General features: G+C 37.7%; 1 protein-coding gene across 1 annotated transcript in view; it reads right to left on the bottom strand.

Annotated features, from left to right (window-relative positions):
- Positions 1-5837: 5837 nt before the first annotated feature.
- The window catches only part of LOC121975066 (alpha-N-acetylglucosaminidase-like), a 93131-nt gene continuing 73869 nt past the window's right edge, over positions 5838-25099 (bottom strand). The window contains exons 7-16 of the mRNA XM_042526435.1: positions 24401-24518; positions 18700-18747; positions 17946-18055; positions 17728-17830; positions 17512-17610; positions 12017-12127; positions 11522-11757; positions 6464-6701; positions 6299-6377; positions 5838-6216 (exon numbers count right to left, since the gene is read on the bottom strand). Coding sequence (XP_042382369.1) covers positions 5927-6216; positions 6299-6377; positions 6464-6701; positions 11522-11757; positions 12017-12127; positions 17512-17610; positions 17728-17830; positions 17946-18055; positions 18700-18747; positions 24401-24518 — 1432 coding nt within the window. The 3' untranslated portion in view covers positions 5838-5926. The remainder of the gene's footprint in view (positions 6217-6298; positions 6378-6463; positions 6702-11521; positions 11758-12016; positions 12128-17511; positions 17611-17727; positions 17831-17945; positions 18056-18699; positions 18748-24400; positions 24519-25099) is intronic.

The raw sequence follows: 25099 nt of genomic DNA on the forward strand, positions 1-25099 counted from the left end.
TACTAGCCTCCAGTACAAGCACCGCTATAGGCTGCCGAAGCGGACGGTCAGCTAAGTAGTTATATAACTACATAGTTAAAGGTCCCTGACCACTCACATCTCTAGCCCTCTGACTACTGTACCCTCAAGACTCACTACTCCAGAGTGGTCGAGGCTGACAGGAATACTGAGCGGCCGAGTAAGCGCGACAGGACTAGCTCCACTCCTAGCTACCACTCTCCATCAGTGGTCGAAAGGACAGCTATAAACGACTGACGACTCTCTCCACCACAAGGAAGACAATAGTCGTCAGCAATGCAATGAATGATGACCATGATATATATATAATCATGATACGAACACCGTCATCATCCATGCAAACTCTAAATCCACCTAAATACCCCACAACATGAGTATGATCATCATGATACCTCTACATATCCTACCAAATACATATACACAACTACATGTGCATAATCAACCAAGAATCTCTGATAATCCTCCTAACACATGTACACAGAACATACGTACAATCAACATGTATCCTCCAGTAAAAATACATCAGACACGTGTATATACAACAAATATACAATCAACACAACTCCTCCAATCATCACACCAGACAAATGTGTACACGACATACAAATGAACAATCATCATATGAACACTACCAACGAACCATACACTACCATACACACTCTACATGTGCACAAACACCACAAAGTATAGATAATCCAAAGTGTAGACTGTATAAGAATAAAATAGATCATCACAAGGGTCAAACATAAGTATCAAGCAGGAAAGTAACCAACGAACACGATATAAGGTAAAGCAGCCTAAACCATGCACTAAGCTCAATAAAAATCTACATAGAGCCAAGGAAGAAATACCCGCCTTAAAATGTAGATCGTGCCAAGTAATCCCGCGTTGAGACACTCGTCCCGAATCCAAGTCCTGCAGCAATCAATATGTTTATATTTTATTTAGCTAAATTCATATGAATTAAATAGCTAAATAAAATCCCTAACCCAATAGGTTCACTCCAATCAAATCTGATCTCTGACTAATCTCCCAAATCAACACATCCTTTAATCCAATAACAAATCCATCTCTCTTATATCAATTCATCTCATAATGATATCAACTCACAATAACCTATCACAAAATCGAATCTCTACCATAAATCCACAACAACCTAACATCATCATCAATAACTAACCCAACCACCACAATATCAATCCAATGAATTTGATTAACGATTATGTAGTCATCTACAACAAACCACTAAACTTATCAACCATACCACAACAACTTACAACTCCAAATCTACTACATACCCAAAACAATACAAGACTCAACCAAATCAATATATCATAGCCGATTTTCAATTCCTTAACCATGAATCAATCTCACATAATTCATCTAATACTCAATTAACCATCTAAACAACAATCCCCCATTTTACTCCTAGCAATAACTCCAACCTTAATACTCACTAAATTATGATAATGATCGCTGGTGGCTCATGATCAGAGGGTGCCCCATGGCTGGAAATCGATGTCAATACCCACTGTTGCCCACATCTCCATCACCTATTAGCCTAACAATCCAACCAATCCTTTAACTAACAAATCTAATGCAAGAAAGAATCCACAGTATACCAAAACAATACTAATCATAGCTTACCTTAATCCGATGCCTAGCAATGTGGTCGTGTAAAGGAAAGAGCCCCCCCCTCTGGTCCAAGATCCGGTGAGGAGGAAACGTTGGGCCTCGATCCAAAATCCGGTGATGAGGAAACATGATCGACATCCATGGGAAGCAGCAAGGGCACGGGTTCCCCTCTCGGCTGAAGACCCACATGAGCAAAGAAATGCACTCGGAGAAGAGAGACAGTGGCTGGATGGACTCGGGCAATCGACAGAGGAGAAGGGAGGCTCGGTCGGCGATGGACTGAGCTACGTCGATGCAAACGGAATACTCGCAATGCTGTGGCTCGGTGAGAGAGACTCGACGTCGGCAATCTAGGGCACAGTGACGAGATTGGGAGAAAGGAGAGGCTCCACACCTTGAGAGGGAGAGGGAGACTCGGCCGAGACACGCTGGAGAAGGAGATTGTTGTCGGCGGTGTCCTCACGGCGGCCAGCGATCGACGTGGTGGCATCATCGTGCGCGCGAGGAAGGGTTGGGATCGGGATCGCAAAGGTTTGGGGGAAACGACGATGGGTCGGGGAAAATAAAAGAAAAAGGATTTTATAATTAAACCATTTCCTCACTTAAACGGGATATCCTAAACAGGCTTTATCCGGACCCGCCAATTCTTCCCCTCAAAACCTGTCATACGAGCTCCGAAAAATTCCTAGAAAATTTCTAAAAATTCTGAAAAAATTCTATAAGGCTATTTCCCAAATAACCTTATTAATTAATTTTTCAATATCTTACAAACACACTCATAATAAGAAGGAGCCCAAAATATAATTTGGGATTGGTACGGTAGTTCAATAATAGTTCTTTAGTGGAATGAATTATTATTGATGAAATTAAGTTGTGTGTTCGGGGCGAACACGGAAAGCTTATTTTCATCGGGAGACCAAAATCAATTCTTCCTCTCGGTCCCTATCGTAGCCTCTTGTATATAGAGATTTATACCCACTACATACCCACCTTCTTACCCAACCTATAGGGGCCAGCCAAGCCAAGCTTGAAGCTCAAGCTTAGGGCCGGCCAAGACCCAAAGGTTAGCCAAGTTAATTGGCCGGCCATAGCTTGGAGCCCAAGCTTGATTGGCCGGCCATATTAAAAGGGACTTTATTTTTAATTAAAATTATTTCTTATGTGAATATCATGATTTTAAAAGAGAGTTTAAAATTTAAATCTTTCCTTTTATAGCTTTCTACAAAAGATTAAAAAAAGATTTGAAATCTTTCCTTATTTGTAGATTGAAAGGAAATTTTAATTTTGAGAAAACTTTCCTTTTTAACCATATTCATGATTTAAAAGAGAGTTTAAAAAATTAAATATTCTCTTTTATTAATTTCTACAAAAGATTAAGAAAAAATTTGATATCTTTCCTTATTTGTAAATTGAAAGGAGATTTTAATTTTTAGAGATAACTTTCCTTTTTGGAAATTATCCACATGTTTAAAAGAAATATTTTAATTTATAAAATTTCCTTTTTACTAACCAATCATGAAGGGATAAAATTATTGGAGAAATTTTTATAAATTTCTGGAAACAAATTAGGAAGTTTTAATTCTTGTGTGAATTAAATTTTCCTTATTTTGGGGAGAAAGTGGCCGGCCATATGAATTGAGAAAAGAAAATTATTTTTTAATTAATTAAAATTTTCCTTTTCATAGCAAAAGAATTAAGAAAGTTTTTGTTAAAATTTCCTTATTTGCCAAGACCAAGGAATATAAAAGAGGGGGTAGAGGTGCCTTCATGGCTAACGACTCTATTCTATTCTTCCTCTCTTTTCCTCCTTGGTGGTCGGCCCTAGTTTCTCCCTCTTCTCTTCTTCTTGTGGCCGGCGGCAACCCCTCTTGGAGCTCTTGATGGTGGCCGATTCTAGCTAGGAGAAGGAGAGAAAGGAGGTTTTGTTTCATGCATCCCTTGGAGCTTGGTGGTGGTGGCCGGACCTCTACTTCTCTTGGAGAATTGTGGTGGCCGAAACCTAGAAGAAAGAAGAAGGTGCTTGGTGGTTCTCATCTCGGAAGATCGTTGCCCACACAACGTCTGAGGTTAGAAGAGGAATACGGTAGAAGATCAAGAGGTCATTAAAGTTTACAAAGGAAGGTATAATTAGTAATCAATTTTCGCATCATACTAGTTGTATTTCTTTTGTTTGAATTCCAAATACAAGAGGCATTAGATCTAGTTTTTCGAATTTATTTTTCGAGTTTGTGTTTTCTTTGTTTTTTGAATTTGTGATTCAATTTTTCTTTTTGGTTAACCTAGAGTTATTTAAGGAAATTAAATATTAGCTTTCCTTAAAAGGCTTTGTCTAGGCGGTGGTGGTTGCTCCCATATCCAAGAAGGTCATGTGCCTCGCCATGCAGTCCTGGAAGCCAATTTTAGAAATTAATATTTAATGGAATTAATAACATAGGTGGATTTGAATCAATAGTGTTAAGTTCCGCTTGCAATTCAAATCTAAACTATTAAGAACAGATAAGTTAAATTTGGAATCAATGATGTTAAGTTCCGTCTGCGATTCCTAATTTAACTTCTAAAGAACACAATAGGTTATTTAAGGAAAAGTTCGACACTTGTACAAAAATTTTTGTACAGTGGAACCGATACGTTTTCTTAGGACTAACCAATAGTAAAAACTCAAAAGGAGTGAAATCAAGATAGGTGTAAAGTTCACGCAAATCAAAAGGGAATCAAATTCTTGGCAACGGAAAAAATCCTAAAGGAGTAAACTTTAGGTAGGTACCAAGTCTTTAAAAAGTGAACTCCAAGCAAATCTTGATAAATCAGGTAGAATAGATGCTAGACATGCTTAGTAGGTTAGGTAAACCAACTATTAGGCACACGTGTATATTCTATGTTGTATTTGGACTACCCCTTATGTTGTAGGCAAACACATGATTTTTGGCTATCAAAAAATGGTTCTGGTCGACTAAAAGTTTCAGGTGATCCAAGGGAATCCATGCAACCTAAAGTCAAAGATAAGCCTCAGGCAGGTGATGTGGCTAGATGATGTTTTTCGTTCCGGTGATCAGAAGTGATCCAAGTGATTCAAAGGTCTAGATCGACATCCAATCAGCACAAGATGTTGCATGTACGTGGACACAAAAAATTGACAAAGGGGGAGACTAGGAGATCAGATGAAGATTTGGGCAACTTGATAGTGGACAACAAAGACTAAACGGTTAGAGAATGTCAAGTTTCAAGCGATTGGAACGTTCTTCAATCACCCGAAGCATCACTATTTATACAACTTCAAGCAAATAATCACAATCAATTAATTTCTCATTCAATGTTCTAAAAAGTTCACAAAATGTTGTCCAGTTGATCATGAAATTGTTACATGTATCATTCATTTTTCAATTCTAAACGGTCTAAGTTTATATAATAATTTTGACTAAAATTATTGTATAAACTTATACAATCAGAGATTAGAGAATAAATACATCTTGACAATTTTATAAGATTCAAACATAACAATGCAGTGCTTGAATGAGCATCCTGAGCAATATTGCGCCTCCTAATAAATTAGGATGTAGTTCAACTTTATTTTCATATTAGAGCTGCCCACGACTTGGGAGGCCTTCAAATCTTCTCCAGTAACATCGTAAATCTGAATGACAAGGGCCCCAAACCTCCACCATAACCAACATGGCCTTTGCTATGCTTGCCATTGACCCCAGCTACTCCATTGCCACCATCTGCGCCACTGTCAATTACTGCTTTTGCGTGGCCACTAACCACATTTCCTGGGAGACAGCTCTAATGCTAGCCAGCAGCGCGAAGGCGCAATTGTCTCAGTCAGCAAAGCAGTTTCATTGCGTACAAAGCTGTCTCCAAGAAATGAGGATTCCAAAACTACATTAAGGCTGTGGAACAAGCTGGAGATGAATTAATTTTTCTGGGCTGTGTTAGGTTTTAGCAATCAAATTGACAGGGGACCCAATACTGCAGTCAACTTTCCTGAGAAAGTGCATTTTATATTTTTGTTTGAGATCACCAAAATTAGCTTGTAGATTTTGCCCGTTTCCAATGTCGTTTCTTTCCATGCAATATTTCATCAGGACTTCGTATTGCATATTAAGCGATAAAATAAATGGACATGAAATTCATTTGGTACCTTCATTGGCAAAGCCATTTGGAAGTTTTTATTTCAAATGAAAAGCTAAATTAATGACCATGAATTCTTTTATGATGAACAAACTAACAATTGTAAAGCAAACTATCATCTGGGCAGAAGATTCATAATTCAAAATTAAAGCTGATCGTTGTGGTTTTCTCTGAGCTTATAAAGTGATTGTGAGTGGTCTTCTCTTAAATATTTGTCATATAACCAGCGCGAGATGTTTAGAGCATCTCCATGAGCTTTTACTATGAACAGGTTTCTACTTTCCTGCCATTTATTGGTAAGAGATATCCAATCCCTTCTCCAGTCTTCCAGTGGAAAGCTCTCACCTTTCACCAAGCTATCGATCATGTGCTTAAAATATAAAGCTGCCCGTGGTCTGTAATAGTCTTGCAGAAGACCACTCCAGTACTTATTTCCTGTAACAACAAGATTTTTGGATGAAACAATTCCTGAAATTTGCAAATAATGCTAACAAAATGAATTCTACTTAGTTCATACCATAATCTCGAAGCAGACTAGCTTCGGTGTCTGTATTATCAAACCACATTGTTAACTGAGTTCTTGCATTCCATTCAAACTGCATCATGGAAGCAGCTTACTCAGGTTATCAGACTATTTATGGCATTTGAGGACAACCAACAGAAAAGTAATAATAGTCGTCACCTGTTTCTCCTGTTCTGGATCTCTTGCTAGGTTCTTAGCACTTTCCAACCAGGGACCAAGCAGAAATCCATCATGACTGGACAAAAGAGTGTCCAAGTCTTTGACAAGATCAAGGAAGTGGTGAGCACAGGAAGTTACTTGTGAGAGATTGCTTAGATGATACCCTTCAATGACCTTCAAGAATAGTTTGTTTGCATATTTTGCTAGTGCCTGTCGGGTAAGGTCCACAAGATCGTACCTATAATACAAAATATTATTATCATCTAAATCATCTGAACAATCATCTGAACCTATATTTCCATTTTATAATCTATACTTTGTTGCACCGAAAAATATTTCTCAAATTTTAATTGAAATTTTCAGAAAATTAAGTGATTTTGTGAGGGAAATGTGTAAATAGTTATAGACTTGTAATACACAAGAATGTGTATACAAAATGATAACAATGTAAGATATATATATATATATATATATATATATAGAGAAATGTTCTCCTGCGGTGCAATTCTTGCGGTTTGGTGCGGTAGAGATGATTTGGCATTCCACGTCAAAGCCAAAAAAAAAAAAAAACGCGGCATCATCTCTCTTCTCGTCTTCTTCGCCGACCTCGCCAAACCACCGACTGCCGACCTTCCACTGGACGCCCGGCCACCGTCGGCCGGATCGCGGCCGGATTCCGGCCAGATGGCGGCCGGAATCCGGCCGTTTCGTGGCCAAAATCTGCCGAAAACGCTAGCAGACACAGCGCTGCCGATTCTGGCCATGATCCGGCCGGAATCCAGTCGCGATCCGGCCGGAATCCGGTCGCGACCGGACGCGACCGGATTCCGACTGGATTCCGGCCAGATCGCGGCCAGAATCGGCAACACTGTGTCTGCTAGCGTTTTCGGCAGATTTTGGCCACGAAACGGCTGGATTCCGGCCGCCATCTGGTCGGAATCCGGCCGCGATTCGACCGGAATCCGGTTGTGATCTGGCCGAGGGTGATCCGCCAGCGTCTCGTGAAGATCAGCTGCAACCGCGGGGAGAAGCGGAGAGATCGCGGCTACGGTAGTGATTTTTCCTTTTATATTTTTTTTTGCTTACGTGGCGCGTCCAGCTCATCATAGCCGCACCAAACCGCAGGGAGAAAACCGCAGGCGAGCGAAATCGTATATATATATATACATACATCAGGAACTACTTAGAGAATTAACTAAATTTTTATTTAAAATGGTCTTTCTAAATCCGGATATTTGGAGTGCTCCCTCACTATTTCCAATTGGAAACTCAAGCAACTTTTTGCATTTAGAGTAGATTAATGAATTGAGGCATAGGACAACTCCTTTCTTTACTTTTAATTCAATGTTCCAGGAAGCTTTCTATTCTATTTCAAATTATTCTCTCCATTGATAACCATATCTTCGAGATTGTTGTTCATGTGGTGGTGATGCTTGGTTCTTCTTTGACTATGCATCTTTGGCACACTCTTAAAGCACTGCTAGCAGTAACAGACACATTTTGGCAAGGGTTCTTCTTTGTTGAGAAGATTACCTCTTGACAATGCCCAACCAGACGTCTCCTTTCGCAAATTGACTTCGCCACCACAGTCGTCTCATGTTAGGTTACTTATACCTTGGATGCACCCAAGCTCTTGGCTCACTTTACATGTCATCCACACGCTTCACCTACATAGTATGCCTTCAACTATCCTCAACAATGTGCCTAAATACTTCTTGTTCAGTGGTCCTTCGAATGTCTCATACAATTCTTCTCTAATCTATATAGAACTTGAGTCATCAAGCTGCCAACTTGACATGCTAATTTATGCTCCATGAGTTATTCCTACCACATCAGTGCTTCTCATCTTGTAGTCCCTCGGTTGCCTCATGAAACTTCTCTAATCTTCATGGACTTCAAAGTCATTGCCTTAACCATACCAAGTCATTATCAGCATCACTTGACCCATCAAGTCACTATGCAAGCCTAACTTAAACCTTTTGCATAAACATTAAAATTCAAGATCAAACTTGACCATTTGGGGCACAATGGCACCAACAAGTTTTATTTTTTGGAAATTTCTATACCTAGAGGATTTATTAGAAATTTTCTTGGAATGCTATTTTTTGTCACTTTTACAATTTGGCCTATGGTTCATAATATACCATTTACTTCCGCTATAATGTCTAAAATTTCTTTTTGGAGCAAACATGAAATTTTCCATACTTTCTATTTGTTCTTTCATTTATAATTTTCTTCTTTAATATTGTCAAAGTGCTCTAACAGACATGCTGTTGCTAATTTTACTTTGAGATCAACATTACCCCTTTTTAATTTTACATATTTAGACCTTAGCTTGCAAAAAAATTTAGACATTCATTTAATACCTGAATATAGCCGATCAGGAGGTAGAAGATATATCTCACTTACTATATCTGATCTAAAGATGGGTTCTCCCCTTTCATTGTTGTTGTCTTCTGAAGTAGCTCCCCCTTCATCGATGCTTTCTTCCGTGGTTGCTTTTTCATCTAATTCTTAGTGACTGACTATCAATGCTAGTCCAGTGTATTCTTCTTTTTCGAACTCAGATGATGATGTAACGTGGCCTTGAGGTTTTTGTGTTTGGACTTGTCTGACCCTTTGTTTTTCAATCTTGGGTAGTTGTCTTTTAAATGTCCCTCTTCATTACAGTCATAGCATCTGATTTTTCTTTTACCTCATGGATTTTTTTTCCTGCATCTCATTAAACTTGTTAGATTTAAAGAACTTTTTGAACTTTCTTACCATATATGCTTCTTGATATGGGTCGAGGGATGACTATGAATCTTGTTCGACTTTCCTTGTGTTTAGGGCGATGTTGTTCGACTCCTTGTCCTTTCTTATGCCTACGTATCTAGACTAATGTAATTCAAAATAAATTTTCTAAACTACTTACCTCGATGTCCTTGGAATGTAGTAGGCGTCGTCCTATTGATGCTCATTCGGGTGTTCTCGGGAATGCATTTAGAGTATACCTTATTGAATCCTGATTAATTACCGTTTCTTTGAGGTTGTTGAGTCTGGTGATTAGTTCCTTGATATTCGCATATAGTTGAGCCATCGTTTCACCCTTTTCCATATGGAGGTTTGTCAATTGACTCCGTAGCAAGTCCTTCACTAGCTTAGCCTCCGAGGTTCTTTTGTGCAACTCTAAGAACTTCTCCCAAAGTTCTTTGGCTGACTTGCAAATTCCAATCCGGTTGAATTCTTGTTGTGGTAGAACACTCAACAGATGAAATTCTACTTTGCAGTTGGCCACAAAGTCCATTTGCTACTTCTTGGTCTAAAGGAACTCCTCCATTTCTTTGCCATCCTTCTCCTTACCTTGATACGGTGCTTCTATAGCGCGAACTCTCCCTCAAACTTCGGTGGGTAAATCTCGATCCGCCATCATTTCGTTGCTTCAGTTGACAATTAGTTCTTCTAAAGCAAAATTGACTCTGATACTAATTGTAGGTCTGCGTTAGGTTGGCTAGAGAAAAATGAATAGCCTGAAAAGAAAGTTAGCCAAATATCTTACTTTTTCTTAGCAAGGATAATCAAATTAATTAAACAATTAAAATAAATAAATTAAAATAAATAACATAGAATAAAGAGGCTCAGGAATTTTACTTGGTTTGCAACCGGAGAGGTTATTAATCCAAGGCAGTTGAAAGCTCATTAAAAATCTCCTTCATTGAAGGTGGAGAAGCCTCTTACACACTTTAAAAGCTCAGAAATTATTAGAAAGATGGATACTATGATTATTGAATAATTCCTAACTCCAGGGGGCTTTTTATAGCCTCTTGGAAAAAGTTACCATTGGTTGGAGGCACCTCCAAAGTCATCCAGGGCACCTCCATCGTGGATAAAGTTTTATCCACGTTCTAACGGTCAACCAACGGCTCTGATTGGTTGGAGGCGCTTTCAATGTCATTGGAGGAGCCTCTGTGCCCCTACTTAAGGCGCCTTTGAGCTTGCTTGAGGCGCCTTCGCGTCTTTTCATGCGAGACGCCTCACACGCAATAGAGGCACCTCAAACACTGAATGCGGCAGCTTCAAGAGCGGGCTTCCGAGGTGGCTCCATACAAGTGAGGCACCTCGAGTCTTCAAGATCAACCTTCAAGTTGATCTTCTTTGGTCCCGCTCCCTTGGGTGTTGCTCAGGCTGTCCAAAATTGAGCTCACCCAAACCCAACTCTGGTCTTCTCCTCGAGCAGGCTTCCTCCCCGGCTTCTCATCTCATTGCGCATATCTATCTCATCCACCAGTGTACTCTTCCTCAAAATCTTGTCCCTCGAATTCACCGAGCCCGTCAACTCGCTTCTCGTGCTATCCTTCTGGCTAGCTGCGTCTTCCGCTCAATTCTTATGTTCCTAAATTCCTGCATACTCAGACATAAGGCATCAAAACCACATGACCTAACTTAACTCGATTGACCATATCAAAACTAATCCAGGGTACTTACATTTATTTCTGCTCTAAAGTTTTGATACTAAGAACACACAAAGCACATGCACATTTAATGGTTTCATTATTTGTGCTTACGCGAGAATTTAAATTTAGGTATATTGTCTATTTACTCCTTCCCAAGCATGACTTGCCAACTAACTAATCGACCCTAACACTATATCCCTCTATAATTAAAACTAAATTGTATATCACCTTATTCTTATAAAGCAGGTAAGAAAAAAAAACATTTCTATTCTTTGAGCTCCTCATAATTTTCAAAAGTTAATTAAATAATTAGCTAACTTATACCTTTATCTCCTAGACTCCAAACTAAAAATCTGGATGAAAAAACCAAGGATTATCAAGAATACATCTGATACTACATACTATCTAAACCTATGAGTTTGAATAATAACCTTATTTTCTAGAATCACATACTTGGAATTTGCTACTACTTGCCAATTTTTTATTTCCCTTCCAAATGGGTTTAATCATAAGAAGTCCTATACATATAGCCATATGCAAACTTAAAACAAGAGCACAAGTAGGTGCTGAACATCTAACTATATTGCCACAAGCTTTATGGTTAAGTAAATGAAATACATACTACCTGAAAGTGTGGGAATCCGCTACTTCATCTCCATTTTCTAAAAAAAGAACTAATGCGTTTATGACATCAGACACTGAATACCATAAATGTGGATGCTCATAAGAGTCAGTTGTTTCCTTCATTTGTCTCCTTTTTAATATGTGTCCTCTAAAATACTTTCTTCCTGATAACTCCGGTATTAAGATGACTGATGGATCAACATCTGGAAATGCAACAATAACATCTCTGTTTTTGTCCTGTTATCAAGCCAAAAAATGTATGAAAATATGTACAACTTTACTGGGTAAGCAAGGCCACGAGTACAAAATAGATGTTTCAGAGGCAGCACACTAATAACTAATTTCCAAATCAATATACTAAACCCCTATGCATCAACTTTACTAATAGAATATTTAATGTCAGAAATTGTAATGCATGATGAATCTACAATTTAGTCACAAACAGAAAATCAGGGGAATAGCCAAAACATCCAAAACAAACAATGAACCAACTCACATAAGCACCATCAGTGCAATTATAGAGAGTATGATACAATATCTGCCAAGCCTCTTGTAGACCTGAAACATTTTTTCCATATCTCCTTGATGCATATTGGTCAACCCACACCTACAAAATCAACAAACCAAGTTGGGATTTCATTAATGGGCTGAATCTATTTTTTGTATAATAATCAATGCAATAAATTAGTAGATACTATTGCTATTAGACAATAACTACCTCATGTATGAATAACATGTCAGATTTTCAAAAAAAAAAGCAAAATGGAAACAAGCATCTAAAGTATAATCATTGTTACAAACACAGTGACCAATGACCAAGAATAATCTAAGTGGATCCTCTGGTCCACAAATTTGCGGACCAGAGGATCCCACCAGGAATAATCTAGCTTTTGTGCAGAAGACAAGATGTTAGATCTTCATGGATTAGTTAATAGAAGAGAAGGGGAATCTTCTTATGGAAGAATAAATGAGAAGAGAGATTATCTGAGATTAAATTTTCCTTCTGTACTGTCAAACATTTAATATTAAAAGAGAGATTGTTTTGAGATCTTCTCAGTTCTCACTAATGTTGGTCAGCTTATCAATGAGGTGTTTCCATATGGTTTTTGTCATCTGCCATATGCAGCTTATATAGTTTTCTCCTGAGATGGTAAATAAAACTGAGCCATATATCATTATGTCAATCTTTGTATGATGCCTTGTGTTGCAACTTTACTGGTAACACTACTTCAATCATATGAACAATACTATTTGCAAAGTATAATCTGATAGTAGTGACTTCTTTTTTCTCAATGATCTTCCAATAGCTTTCTGGGATGTTTAATAGTTTTTCCTCCTCTGTCAAGTAGATTATCCCATTACCATGTTGTATCAACAAAGAAAATTTTGAACCTCTAGAATCTCACTGAAGTCCCCAATTCTCACTGAAGTCTCAGCCATTCTGTGTTGACTGCTCCATCCACTATAAAGCTGTAGATGCAATGTTCTAAGACCAATTGACGGAATTAAAGACCAATTGATGGCATTTGTTGTGATCATGTGTCTTTAACACCAATTGACGGAATTAAAGACCGCTCCAATACTAATGGGTAGTATTGTCGTCAAAACACATACTTTTAGATCCACCACAAATGTGGAGTCTTTGTCTTCCTTTATAGAATGATACAAGCATGAAAGAAGAAACAAGAGCAATATAACATAGTTTAGCATAAGCCTACTCCTGGAGAAGAATTTGTGTAGATAACTTGAGAGAAAGTGTACAATAAAACAGGCAAACCTGCTGCCCACCCTTTAAAAGATCTCTTAATCAACCCTAAACTCCTCTCTCAACACCATGGAGAAGCAATGAAAACCTCACTTCCAGCACTTCTCATCTACCATAAACTACTGGAGAAGAAAACTCCTCACTTACAGCCTCCAAACACACTTGAAGATGTTCTTTAATCCCATTTGTGGTGGAGGCAGGAAGCCATTCAATAGAATGGAGTAGATCAAACTAAGATTTTGTAGGAAATAATCAAGTATTTTATCTTGCTTTGTATAGAGCCAATCATGGGTGCAAATAAGGATATAATCAATTAGAGTGATTTGATAGAATATTTTATTTATGTAGAATAGTTTATTTATTTATTTATTAACTCCCATTGTCATTAGTAAAGGGTGTCTTGGTTCATTAATAAAATAAGAGAGAATTTTTCTTCTCAACTTTGTTTATAGATTTAAAATCTTGAGCAGTAGCAAAGTCTTATATTTTGACCGGCATGATAAAGTTTTAGTGCTTATCATGCAATGGCAGAACGGTTTCAATATTTAATTAATTGAATTACTAATAATAATATGATTTATTTTATTTAATATAAATTGTAATTCTTAATTAATTTATTATTGCAATTAACTATTTACATAATAATTAATTAGATTGCTAATATATGTTTAGTCTTTGTAAGTTTTAGAATAAAACAAGTTTGTAATCATTTAGTTTTAATTTTATCTTCAATTGTAAATTTTATACTTCTTTCGTTTTATAATAATTTACACTTAATTTATTCAAGTTTTCTGGGTAGTGTCAAATGGATTGAATACCCTTACCATGAGTGTTTTTCTCATTATATAGAAAATGTTAGAGATTTACAAAAAGTTACAGAACAAATCTTCAACCATAAATCCAAGCTGATTTCTAGTAATCTCTCTAAATCAAGAAGGTATAACTATGTTATTAATTACAAGATATTTACAGCTAAGGAAGTTACCACTATAATATATTTACAACTATTAATTAAGTTTTGATATATGCTGTCATATATGATATATGTTGTCATATATGCTATCATAATTAAGACTTGATATATGTTACTATATATGTTGTCATCCCCCCTCAAATTTATGCTAGTCGATCAAGAAGCATCAATTTGTCCACTGGAAATTGATGACGTTGTCGCGTCAAGTCTTAGTAAATATATCAGCTATCTGAACGTTGGTGGAAATATGAGGAAGAGAAATAATATGAGTATCGACGGCTTCGCAAATAGAGTGACAATCCATTTCAATATGCTTAGTACGCTCATGATAAATAGGATTAGCAACAATCTAAATGGCACTAGTGTTATCAACATAAAGTGGAGCAGGAGTAGACTTAGAGAAACCAAGCTCAGCTAGAAAACCACGAAGCCAAACAATCTCAGAACAAGCAACAGACATAGCACGATATTCGGACTCTGTAGGAGATTTAGAAACACGATCTTGCTTCTTGCTCTTCCAAGAAATCAAGGAATCACCGAGAAACATACACTAACCTGTCATAAATCGACGAGTATCAGGACATCCAACTCAATCAGCGTCACTATAGGCAACAAGATAAAGAGGAGAACTGGATGGAAAAAACAATCCACGACAAGATGTCCCACGAAGATATTATTGAATGATTCGATGAACAGTAACTAAATGTAGATGAAGGGGTTTTGTCTTAAATTGACTAACTTGTTGAACAGCAAAGGAAATATCCGGTCAAGTAACAGTCAAATAGTTCAAGCTGCCCACCAATTATCGAAATATAGTAGGATCAGAAAGAAGATTACCCTCCTCAAAACGGTACTTCGTGTTGGTGCAATCGACCTCCAAGGTTTTAATATCTATGTTTAATGGAGTTTGATCAAGGGGAGTCCTAGTCGCGGCTAGGCAAGGGTGAGAAGTCAACAAGTGACTAGTCCTAACTGCGGTTAGGTAAGGAAAGTCTTAGTTGCATCTAGGCAAGGAAAATCGCAATAGATCGTGGAAGCAAGGTAGAAGGATTCGATAGGTCTGGAGGACCCAATATCAAGTTTAGTTTTACCATATTATTGTGTATTACTATTATTATTGTTGGCTAATGTAGTATTACAGAAAAAACCTTAGTGGATCAGGGATCAGACACTGAGCAGAGAAAGTCCAAACAAATCTGGAGGACCATGTTTGGTAGGTAGGTTGAGGTAAGCAACTGGAGAAGAGCGTCAGTGAGGTCATGTTCCGAAAAGGAACAAACCCTAAGTCGCTGATCCAACTGAAGATACCGGGAGGTTTCCAAGTTGAGATCAAGACAGATATTATTGTCTATTAGTCATGCATAATATCTATGTGCTCACTTTGTGTTGCAGGGATATCTATTATATACTGTGCATCTAACCCTGTGCTATTAAGAGAATTTAATTAATCGGTCGACTAATCACCATGACCGGTCGACCGATCCTTACAGTTTCCAACTTCTGCCGAGATCGATTCTGACACTGTGCTTGCCATATTTGGTTCAGTCGACCGAACATATCAGTCAAGTTTATCAGTCGACTGAAGGGTTTATTAGTCGACCGATCAACACGTATAAAAGCAAGCCTTGAGCACCAAATCGAAGCAACTCTCTGCATTCCTTTGTTCTACTACGCTGCTGCTCGTGCTGCTTCTGTTCTTCTACTCAATGTGCAAGCTACATCACCAAGAAGCTCCGACGATCTTCATTGTTGTATTGTTGGCATTTTTATTTTAGCTTGCATTTTATTGTATTAACTTCATTGTATGAATTGCTTCTTATGAAGGTTTCGGAAAGAAGAATTATAGTGAATTGTCCAACGGTGCGATTAAGGATCGAGGGTCATGGATTATGAGTCGACCTAGACTTCGAACCAAGTAAAAACGATCTGTGTCTTTGTCTCTTTTTATTCCGCTGCTAATACTCTATTTTGATTTTAAGAATACGATAAAAGAGGTTTTTAAGAAGCGATATTCAACCCCCCCCCCCCTCCTCTATCGCTTCTTCTCGATCCTTCACATTGTGTTTACTTCAAGTGGAGTAGCTATAGTAGAAGCATCTTGGAGACCGACTAAATGAAGCAAATCTTGTGTGTACTTATGTTGATGCAAAAAATACCAAAAGGATTAGTATGAACCTCAAAACTCAAGAAATAAGTAAGAGGACCGAGATCCTTCATATATGAAATGGGGCTTAAAGATGTTGTTTCAAAAGAGCAATTAAGACAGAATTGGTCATAACAATATCATCAACATAAACTAAGAGAATGACCGAGTAGATGTCTTGAAAAGAAACAAAGATGAATCATATTGGTTTTTCTTGAATGAAATTGGAGCAAAGTGGATCTGAATTTATCAAACCATGCCCGAGGAGCTTGTTTTAACCCATATAAAGATTTCTTCAACTTGTAAACATCCAAAGAAGAAGAAGATAAAGTCGGTGGTGGAACCATGTAAATCTCTTCTTTGAGATCACCATGAAGAAACACATTCTTAACATCCATATGATAAAGTGGCCATCCTTGTGAAGCAACAATTGAAATAACCATTCGAACCGTTGACATCTTAGTAACCGGAGCAAAAGTCTTGTCATAATTGATGTCACTCTGGTTTGTTACCCAAAGCAACAACGATCTAACATACCATCTGAACGAATCTTGATAGAGTAAACTCATTTACAACCAATGACTTTAACATTTGGAGGGCATAGAACAATATCCCAAGTGTGATTGTCCACAAGAGCTTGAAGTTCTTCCTTGCGCCAACAATCATGTTTAGCAGCCTCTGAATAACATGAAGGAATAGGAACACTGGAAAAAGTAGTATGAAGAGATGTATAGGAAAAGTCATACCAATCCAATGGATGAGTGATTCTAGAAGAGCGCTGTGGAATGTCATGTGAAAGTTGATTGTTTGTGAAAGAAGCAGTTTGAAGAGATGCAGATGTCAGATCAAGCTTAGAATGCTGTAAAGTTGGACGTTGTACCTCAGATATAAATCACAAATATAAGGAAACAGAAAAACCAGACTCAATGATTCACCTAGGTGGAGGAAACAAATTTATAAATGATATATTACTCAAGGAAAATCACAAACATCCAAAATAATGATAATGAAATACAAGGAGCTTTGTAATACATTGACTGCATATCTTTACAAATGTGGCAGTATGTAACAAGCACAAGAGATGGGCATAAGAGAAAAAATGAAATTTACCTTCACATTTACTGGCTTGTGATGAAATGCCATTTCAGACATAAGATCGTAAACAATAGGATTTTGCTCAATGCCTTCCATCGACATTCCAACACCAACCTTCAGTCAAGAAATATGGCAGCAAGTATAGAGAATCATAGTATATCAACTAAAGAAATAAGGAAAAAAAAAATGAAATCACCCAATGCATTAGAATAATATGGAAAAACAACTAACCATGGTTGAATTTTTGCTTATTTGAGCTTCAATAGGTCCCAGTGCAATGGAATCCAGAATACCATACATCTCAATGTTTCCAGCAAAATTATGTAGCATACACCTGCGAAAAAATTGAAAGAAATCCGTGTAGGTTATTTTTTCAAAATAAAAAGAAGTGTTACAAATTATCTTGCTAAAATTACAAAATTCAATCAAACAGAGAATGAGGAACTTTCCAGATATAGGGAACGCCATAAAATTGCTCTGAGGTGAACCATATTGGTTTTACTTCAGCAAACAGATCAAGAACTACCATGTGACCAATTGGAACTGAATGAAGGAGAGCCTAGGCAAAAATAATAATAATAAAATAAGATAAAATAAAAATTTAATAATAATAATATGAGAGGAAATGCTACAATTTTAAGTATTGGAAAGAAGAGGTAACACTTAGAAATAACATCTAGAATATGTAACGGATTTGGATTACCAATATGGTTTAGTATGTACGTGCTCTTGTAATGTTAGGCAATACTTGTATTGTGATGACCTGGTGTTTCTCACTATTATAATAGTTTTGATACTAATAAAGCTGATTCAGAATTTTTGCATAAATGCAGAGAGGAAACAATGCAATTAAATGATAGCTAGTGGTTTTTTTATCAACAACAAATATTTTTGTAAATGACCTTGCATGAAGAAATTAACTAGTTGGTACTTGATGGGACTGCAAGTATATTTTTTTGCCCTTCATATAAAACATCCTTAAAAATTCTTGAAAATACAGAGGCTAAGAAATTATTGATTCCAACACTGAACCATCAGTACTTAGAAAGTATTGACATGATTGTGTATCAAATAAACTTCAAGACAACATTCACTTGTCCACGTTGAAAATTCTAGACAGGATAACAAGTTATTGTAGAGAGTAAGATGTTGAAAGAACATTTTGTCAATAAACCTAAATAAGCAGGTAGAGGTAAATGTTACCTTCATCTGAGGGGGCTTCCAAAATGGATCATATGAGAATAACCAACCCTGTGAAGTTTCAATAACCAAAAATTTATTTAATATCTATATTTGTTGGGAATATTATAAAAAATATAATGGAGTAATTTCCTAATAGTCTATGCATTTGAAGTGTTCACTCTAAAACCACAAGGTGTAACAACATGATATTCTGTATTTAAATCCTGCAAATGCCACTACAGAAAAACATACTCCAGTTATGTCAATCCACATGTTGGGATCAGGTTTAGTACAATTCAGATAATGGGCAAGTGTGGGTGGGGGGTGGAAATCAAAAAATAGAAAGTCTACATTAAACCAATCCTCACAGCTTATGCTTTTTGAATACGAAGAGACATTAAATTTTAATGATATTGGTCCAATTTAAACACATCAAAACATGATGGGGAAATAATAAAAGGAGAATATGAAGAGATGCATTAAAATTTAGCAATATTGGTTCAGCTTAGTAAACTTCAAAACGTGAGGAACATGAGACAATAAAAGGTACATCTTGGACACTGACTTAACAGCATAAGTTTCAGGAATTAGTGAACAAACTCAGTTGAAACTTAGATATCTTATTATTTCCTGAAATATGGTTAAATCCATGTATTGGTAGTACTTAGAGAAATAACTAATTTTATTTAAACTTAGACATAAGACTAATATGTGTTCCACATGTAATATTCTTAGTTAACACCTGTTAAGGTGAAAAATAGTTTTCTATCATGCCTAACTTAGATATAGTAAAAAATCAATTGGCCAATGATAGGCTTGATAAATGTGCTGAAATTTGTTCTTTAGAAGAAAAGTAGTGTAAATCTTCTGATAATCATATCTGCATTGTGGATAAAGTGGTAGTCCGCCTTAGTGCAGTATGGAACAATGTATATTATCACTGTAAATGACTTCATATTATAATGAATATTCATTAGTTCCATACTATTGAAGACGAGATCAGATCATCAAGAAAGGATTTTATTACAAGTTGTATATGCCATTATCCACTAGATTGTGCTACAACACCTCTTGGTTTTCCACATTAGGAGGTGCTTCCGGCATGCATACAAAAACATGAAGTATGCCTCATCAATACTAGACCCACATAATTGATGTCTAAAGGGCCTCAATATTTAATGTCCAAGATTCTTATAAAGTAAATCTTTCCATAGGAATTTAATATTGAAGGATTTTTAATAGTTTCTCCCAGTGAAACTTCTTATCAGCATAAATTGACTCACAAAACCAACAGATATATCAGGCCCACTAACTGTAATAGATGAGAACACCACCACCAACTTTGGAAACTTCATGCAAGGCTGTAATGACACTGACAACGACATCAGATCCTTCACAAGAAGCTTGTGCAACGTTAGCACCAAGAAGGCGTGAGCTTTTGCGAGGCAACTGTGATGAGGTTAGAGTTCAGTCTACAGCCATAATGAGGTAATTGTTGGACCCTGTGGTTGTTTTGATGTGATCAACCAAGTTAGTTAGGTCTTGTTTGTTGTTGATCCCTGTGTCTAAGTGTGCAGGAGCTTAGGAGCGTAGGAAGTCGAGCGGGAGACGCAGCTAGCGAGAAGGACAGCACGGGAAAGGAGCCGACGGGCTCGGTGCGTCCGAAGGACGAGAGAGCTGCGGAAGAGTACACCGGTGGGCGAGAAAAACGTGTGCGACGTTCGAGGGACGTAAAGCCGGGATGGAAGACTGCTCGAGGAAAAGGCCGGAAATTGGGTTCAGATGAGCCCTATTTTGGTTGGCCGGAATCACCCAAACGTATGGAGCTTCGGAAGTCAAAACAAAAGAGAAAGTGAGCTGGAAGTAAAGCGCGAGGTGCCTTCATTGATCAATGGAGGCGCCTTCACCTTGAAGGCGCCCTCATTGCTCAATGGAGGCGCCTCAGACAGGTCAAAGATGACCGTTTGCGCAATGGATAAAGTTTTATCCATCCACTCGTTAGAGGCGCCTTGGACCTTCGAGATATGATTTCCAGGAGCTATGGCCCCTGGAGCTAGGAAATAGTATTCATTCAAGCATTCAACTCTGTGTTCATTCCTAGCAACCTCTGAGCATTCTAAGTGTGTAAAAAGGCTTCTCCGCCTACAGTGAAGGAGATACTCTAGTGGAGCTGTTCAACCGCCTTGAATTAACAACTGTCTTAGTTGTAACCAAGTTAAATCCTTGTCTCCTCTTCTTTTTCTGTTATTTAGTTTTTATATTATTAGTGTTGCATTTTTGAGTTGAAAGCCTTGAGGAGGGTATAATCTGATTTTGCAGGCAATTCACCCCCCTCTTGCCGGCCCCACTGCACCAACAAGTGGTATCAGAGCCCGACCGTCTCAGAAGGACTAACTGCCAACTGAAGCACAAAGATCAGGATGATGGCCGGAGCGAACATTCATCCCCCGAAGTTCGACGGAGACTTCGCTACGTGGAAACGCAAAATGGAGGGATATTTTTTAAGACCAAATTTGATATTCTTTTAATAATGAAATATGGATATACAACGCTAAAAGACAAAGAAGAATGCAACTGGACGAAGAAGGAGCAGGCCGATTGCGTGGCCAACGGAAAGGCGGAATTTTACCTGCTCAGTGTTCTGCCGCCCCAGGAGATAAGTCGGATCGGAAGCTACGACTCCGCCAAAGACCTCTGGGATAAATTCCTGGAGTCCCACGAGGGCACCTCAGAAGCAAAGCTAGCAAGGCGCGACGTCCTCCGGACACAACTAACAAATCTCCAGATGAACAACGACGAGAAGGTTGCGCAACTTCAAGCGAGGATCAAAGAGCTGATAACGCAGCTGACAAATCTCGGCGAAACGGTAACAAACTGAGATTCCATCTGGTATGCACTAAACGTCTTCCCCAGAACTCCGGAATAGGCTTCCTTAGTAGATGCTTACTACATCTCTAAGGACTTTGAGATAAGTAGCTTAGAAAGTTTATTCTCTACCTTCGAACTTCACGAGTCTCGAATTGCAGAGCCTAAAGAAACAGTGAGGTCAAACCTCGACATCGCCTTATAATCCAAGTTAGACGATCCCAACTTCGAAGCTTCAATCGACGAAACCGAAGCAGCGCTACTGGTAAGACGTTTCAATAAATTTCTTAAAACTAATAAATTTCGATCACAGTCGAGAAAGCATCAACACAATAGAAGGACGGTCCGGTACTACAATTGCAACGAAAAAGGGCACATCAAGGATGACGGCCCAAAAATAAAGGAAAAGACAAAAGACAAGGAGAAGGTAAAGCACAAGTCAAACACCTCCAAGCACAAAATCCTGAAGGCCACATGAGACGATTCAACGTCCTCCGAATCTGAAGTCGAAGCCTTCTCGGGACTAGCGCTGATGGCGAACCACCAGCTAGATGAAGAGTCAAGTTCAGAAATGAGCATAGATGAAGGGGGAGGAACATCAAAAGACGAAAGCTATGATGAGGGGGGAGCATCACAAAGTAAGATAGGTAAGGTACGTGCTCTAAACCCTAAACAGTCGTTTTAATTTATTAAATCTCTTTCTAAAGACTTAGCTCAACCAGAAAAAGAAATTGCTAACTTAAATAAAATGTTAGATAGTTTGAAATATGGAAATGATAAATTGAAACTTCAAATTGAAAGTTTAAAATCTGATGCATGTTTAAACACTAATGTTGTTCAAAAATAAAAAATTAAAGTTTATGGAAAATTAAACTGGTATATAAGAAAGCATCAGGGACAACTTAGACGAATTCCAAGAAATTATATACCCCCTAAGTTCTTAAACAATCCTGTAGGAAGAAACCTATACTGGGTTCCAAAATCTTTGCTAATTTAAATTATTTTTACGTTAGGGCTTACAGCGAGAAAATTAAACATTACAATTTCTTTATGAGGTTTTGTCTAAGGAAGTGATTGTTGCTCTAATAACTAAGAAGGCATAGTGCCTCGCCACGACCTGGAAACCAAAATATTGAAATAAAATGTTTAATTAACTTTCTGGTAAAACATTAAAATTGAAATTAAATAATGCTTTAGAAAGTTTTTCTTTAACATCTTTTTAATTCAACAAAAATATTTCTTGCATAAAATTTTTTTTACTTAGGAAAATTCTCTATAATATTTTTTTTTTGCCTCAGTTAAAAATTTCTTCTGAAATTAGAACTAAATTAGAAATTTATTTTTCTTGCCTAAGTTTTAACATAGAAAATTCTTTCAAAATTCTCAGAAATTTGTTTTACATAACTTAGGAATTTTTTTTCCCCGTTTTTACTGTAATCAAAGGGGGAGAATTTAGGTAACAAGTTTAGGGGAGTTAGGAAGATTAAATGTTTTTTATTCTAACTTATGCAAATTCTATTATTGCAATTTATGTGCTTAAAATGTTAGTTTAGTAATTTTCTTAAAACTACTATTTGTTTGTTTTTATCCTAACTTGAACTTGGGTTGATGCACATCAAAAAGGGGGAGATTGTTGGACCCCGTGGTTATTTTGATATGATCAACCAAGTTAGTTAGGTTTTGTTTGTTGTTGATCCCTGTGTCTAAGTGTGCAGGAGCTTGAGCGCAGGAAGTCGAGCGGAAGACGCTAGCGAGAAGAACGGCACAGGAAGGGAGCCGACGGACTCGGTGCGTCCGAAGGACGAGAGAGCTGCGGAAGAGTATACCGGTGGGCGAGAAAAACGTACGCGATGTTAGAGGGACATAAGCCGGGACGGAAGACTGCTCGAGGACAAGGCCGGAAATTGGGTTCGGGTGAGCCCTATTTCGGTTGGCCGGAATCACCCAAACGCATGGAGCTTCAGAAGTCAAAACAAAGGAGAAAGTGAGCTGGAAGTAAAGCCCGAGGCGCCTTCATTGATCAATGGAGGCGCCTTCACCTTGAAGGTGCCCTCATTGCTCAATGGAGGCGGCTCAGACAGGTCAAAGATGATCGTTTGCGCAATGGATAAAGTTTTATCCATCCACTCGTTAGAGGCGCCTTGGACCTCTGTTGGAGGCGCCTTGGACCTTCGAGATAAGATTTCCTAAAATGACCTCTGGAGCTAGGAAATAGTATTCATTCAAGCATTCAACTCTGTGTTCATTCCTAGCAACCTCTGAGCATTCTAAGTGTGTAAAAAGGCTTCTCCGCCTACAGTGAAGGAGATACTCTAGTGGAGCTGTTCAACCGCCTTGGATTAACAACCGTCTTGGTTGTAACCAAGTTAAATCCTTGTCTCCTCTTCTTTTTCTATTATTTAGTTTTTATATTATTAGTGTTGCATTTTTGAGTTGAAAGCCTTGAGGAGGGTATAATCTAATTTTGCAGGCAATTCACCCCCCTCTTGTAGGCCCCGCTGCACCAACAGTAATAATGCCTTTTTTTCCTTTCTTTTATTTTTTTCTTTATTTCTTTCTTCTCCTCTCATCTTCTTCCTCTTCTCCACCTCTCTATTGCTTCATCGTTGTTGGTGTCTTAGGCACCACATGCTGCACTCTCGTTTTGGCAGGGAACTGAAACCCTAAGTATCAAAATCTCACGAGGAACATGATTTCAAACCTTGAATCAAACAATTCAAGCTCCTAGGCCCTGTTTGGTCGGACCATTTTCATCCAATTTTAATCTTATTTTCTTAAAAAAAAAAGAAGAAGCAATCTCTGAAAATGCCTAGGCCATAAACATGTAAAACTGTATAAATAATTTGTAAATAATCACCTGCATGAGCCATACAGCATTATCATCACCACTTTGCATTCCTTTATATATTGCTGAACCCAATGAAGAAATGTAGTTTGGATCATCCAGAGGAGGAGTATTCTCATCAAATGTATCACTACACAGACAAGAAAATAAATAAATAAACAATAACTTTTTAGGTATGAAATTCATAAAAATTAGATTCACTGCAAAATGATTGTAGATTGCATGCTCCTGTTTACATGGGTGGATTAATTGGACGGAAAGGGGGGCGGGGCATGGGGAATGCAAAGAATACATGGGTGATATTTCCTTAACATGTGCAGAATTATTTCTTTCCTTTGCCCTGCACTTCCTATTCATCCATCCATCAAAGTAAATAATGGAACAAAAAAAAGACATCAATTTAAAGTACTCAACAATCATTTACTTTCATTTTTACTTCATATGCATAAGTTGGAACGTTTTAGGACTCCAATTAAAATAGGTTCACCTATCTTGTAGTCAAATTGATTCTCCATTTGTCTAGGTAACAAGTCCAACTGATTTTGGAGAATTCAAGGACTTATACGTGGTCCACAAATTTATATCTTTAACCAAGTTCAATAATTATGCTAGGGTCTTATAGCACACTATACTTTGTTAAAGGCTTTGACAAAATTCAATTTGATGGAGTCCCAATCACCTAACACTTTCAATGGTAAATAAATTACCACA

This window comes from Zingiber officinale, chromosome 4B (genome assembly GCF_018446385.1).
Source record: "Zingiber officinale cultivar Zhangliang chromosome 4B, Zo_v1.1, whole genome shotgun sequence".
NCBI lineage: Eukaryota > Viridiplantae > Streptophyta > Magnoliopsida > Zingiberales > Zingiberaceae > Zingiber > Zingiber officinale.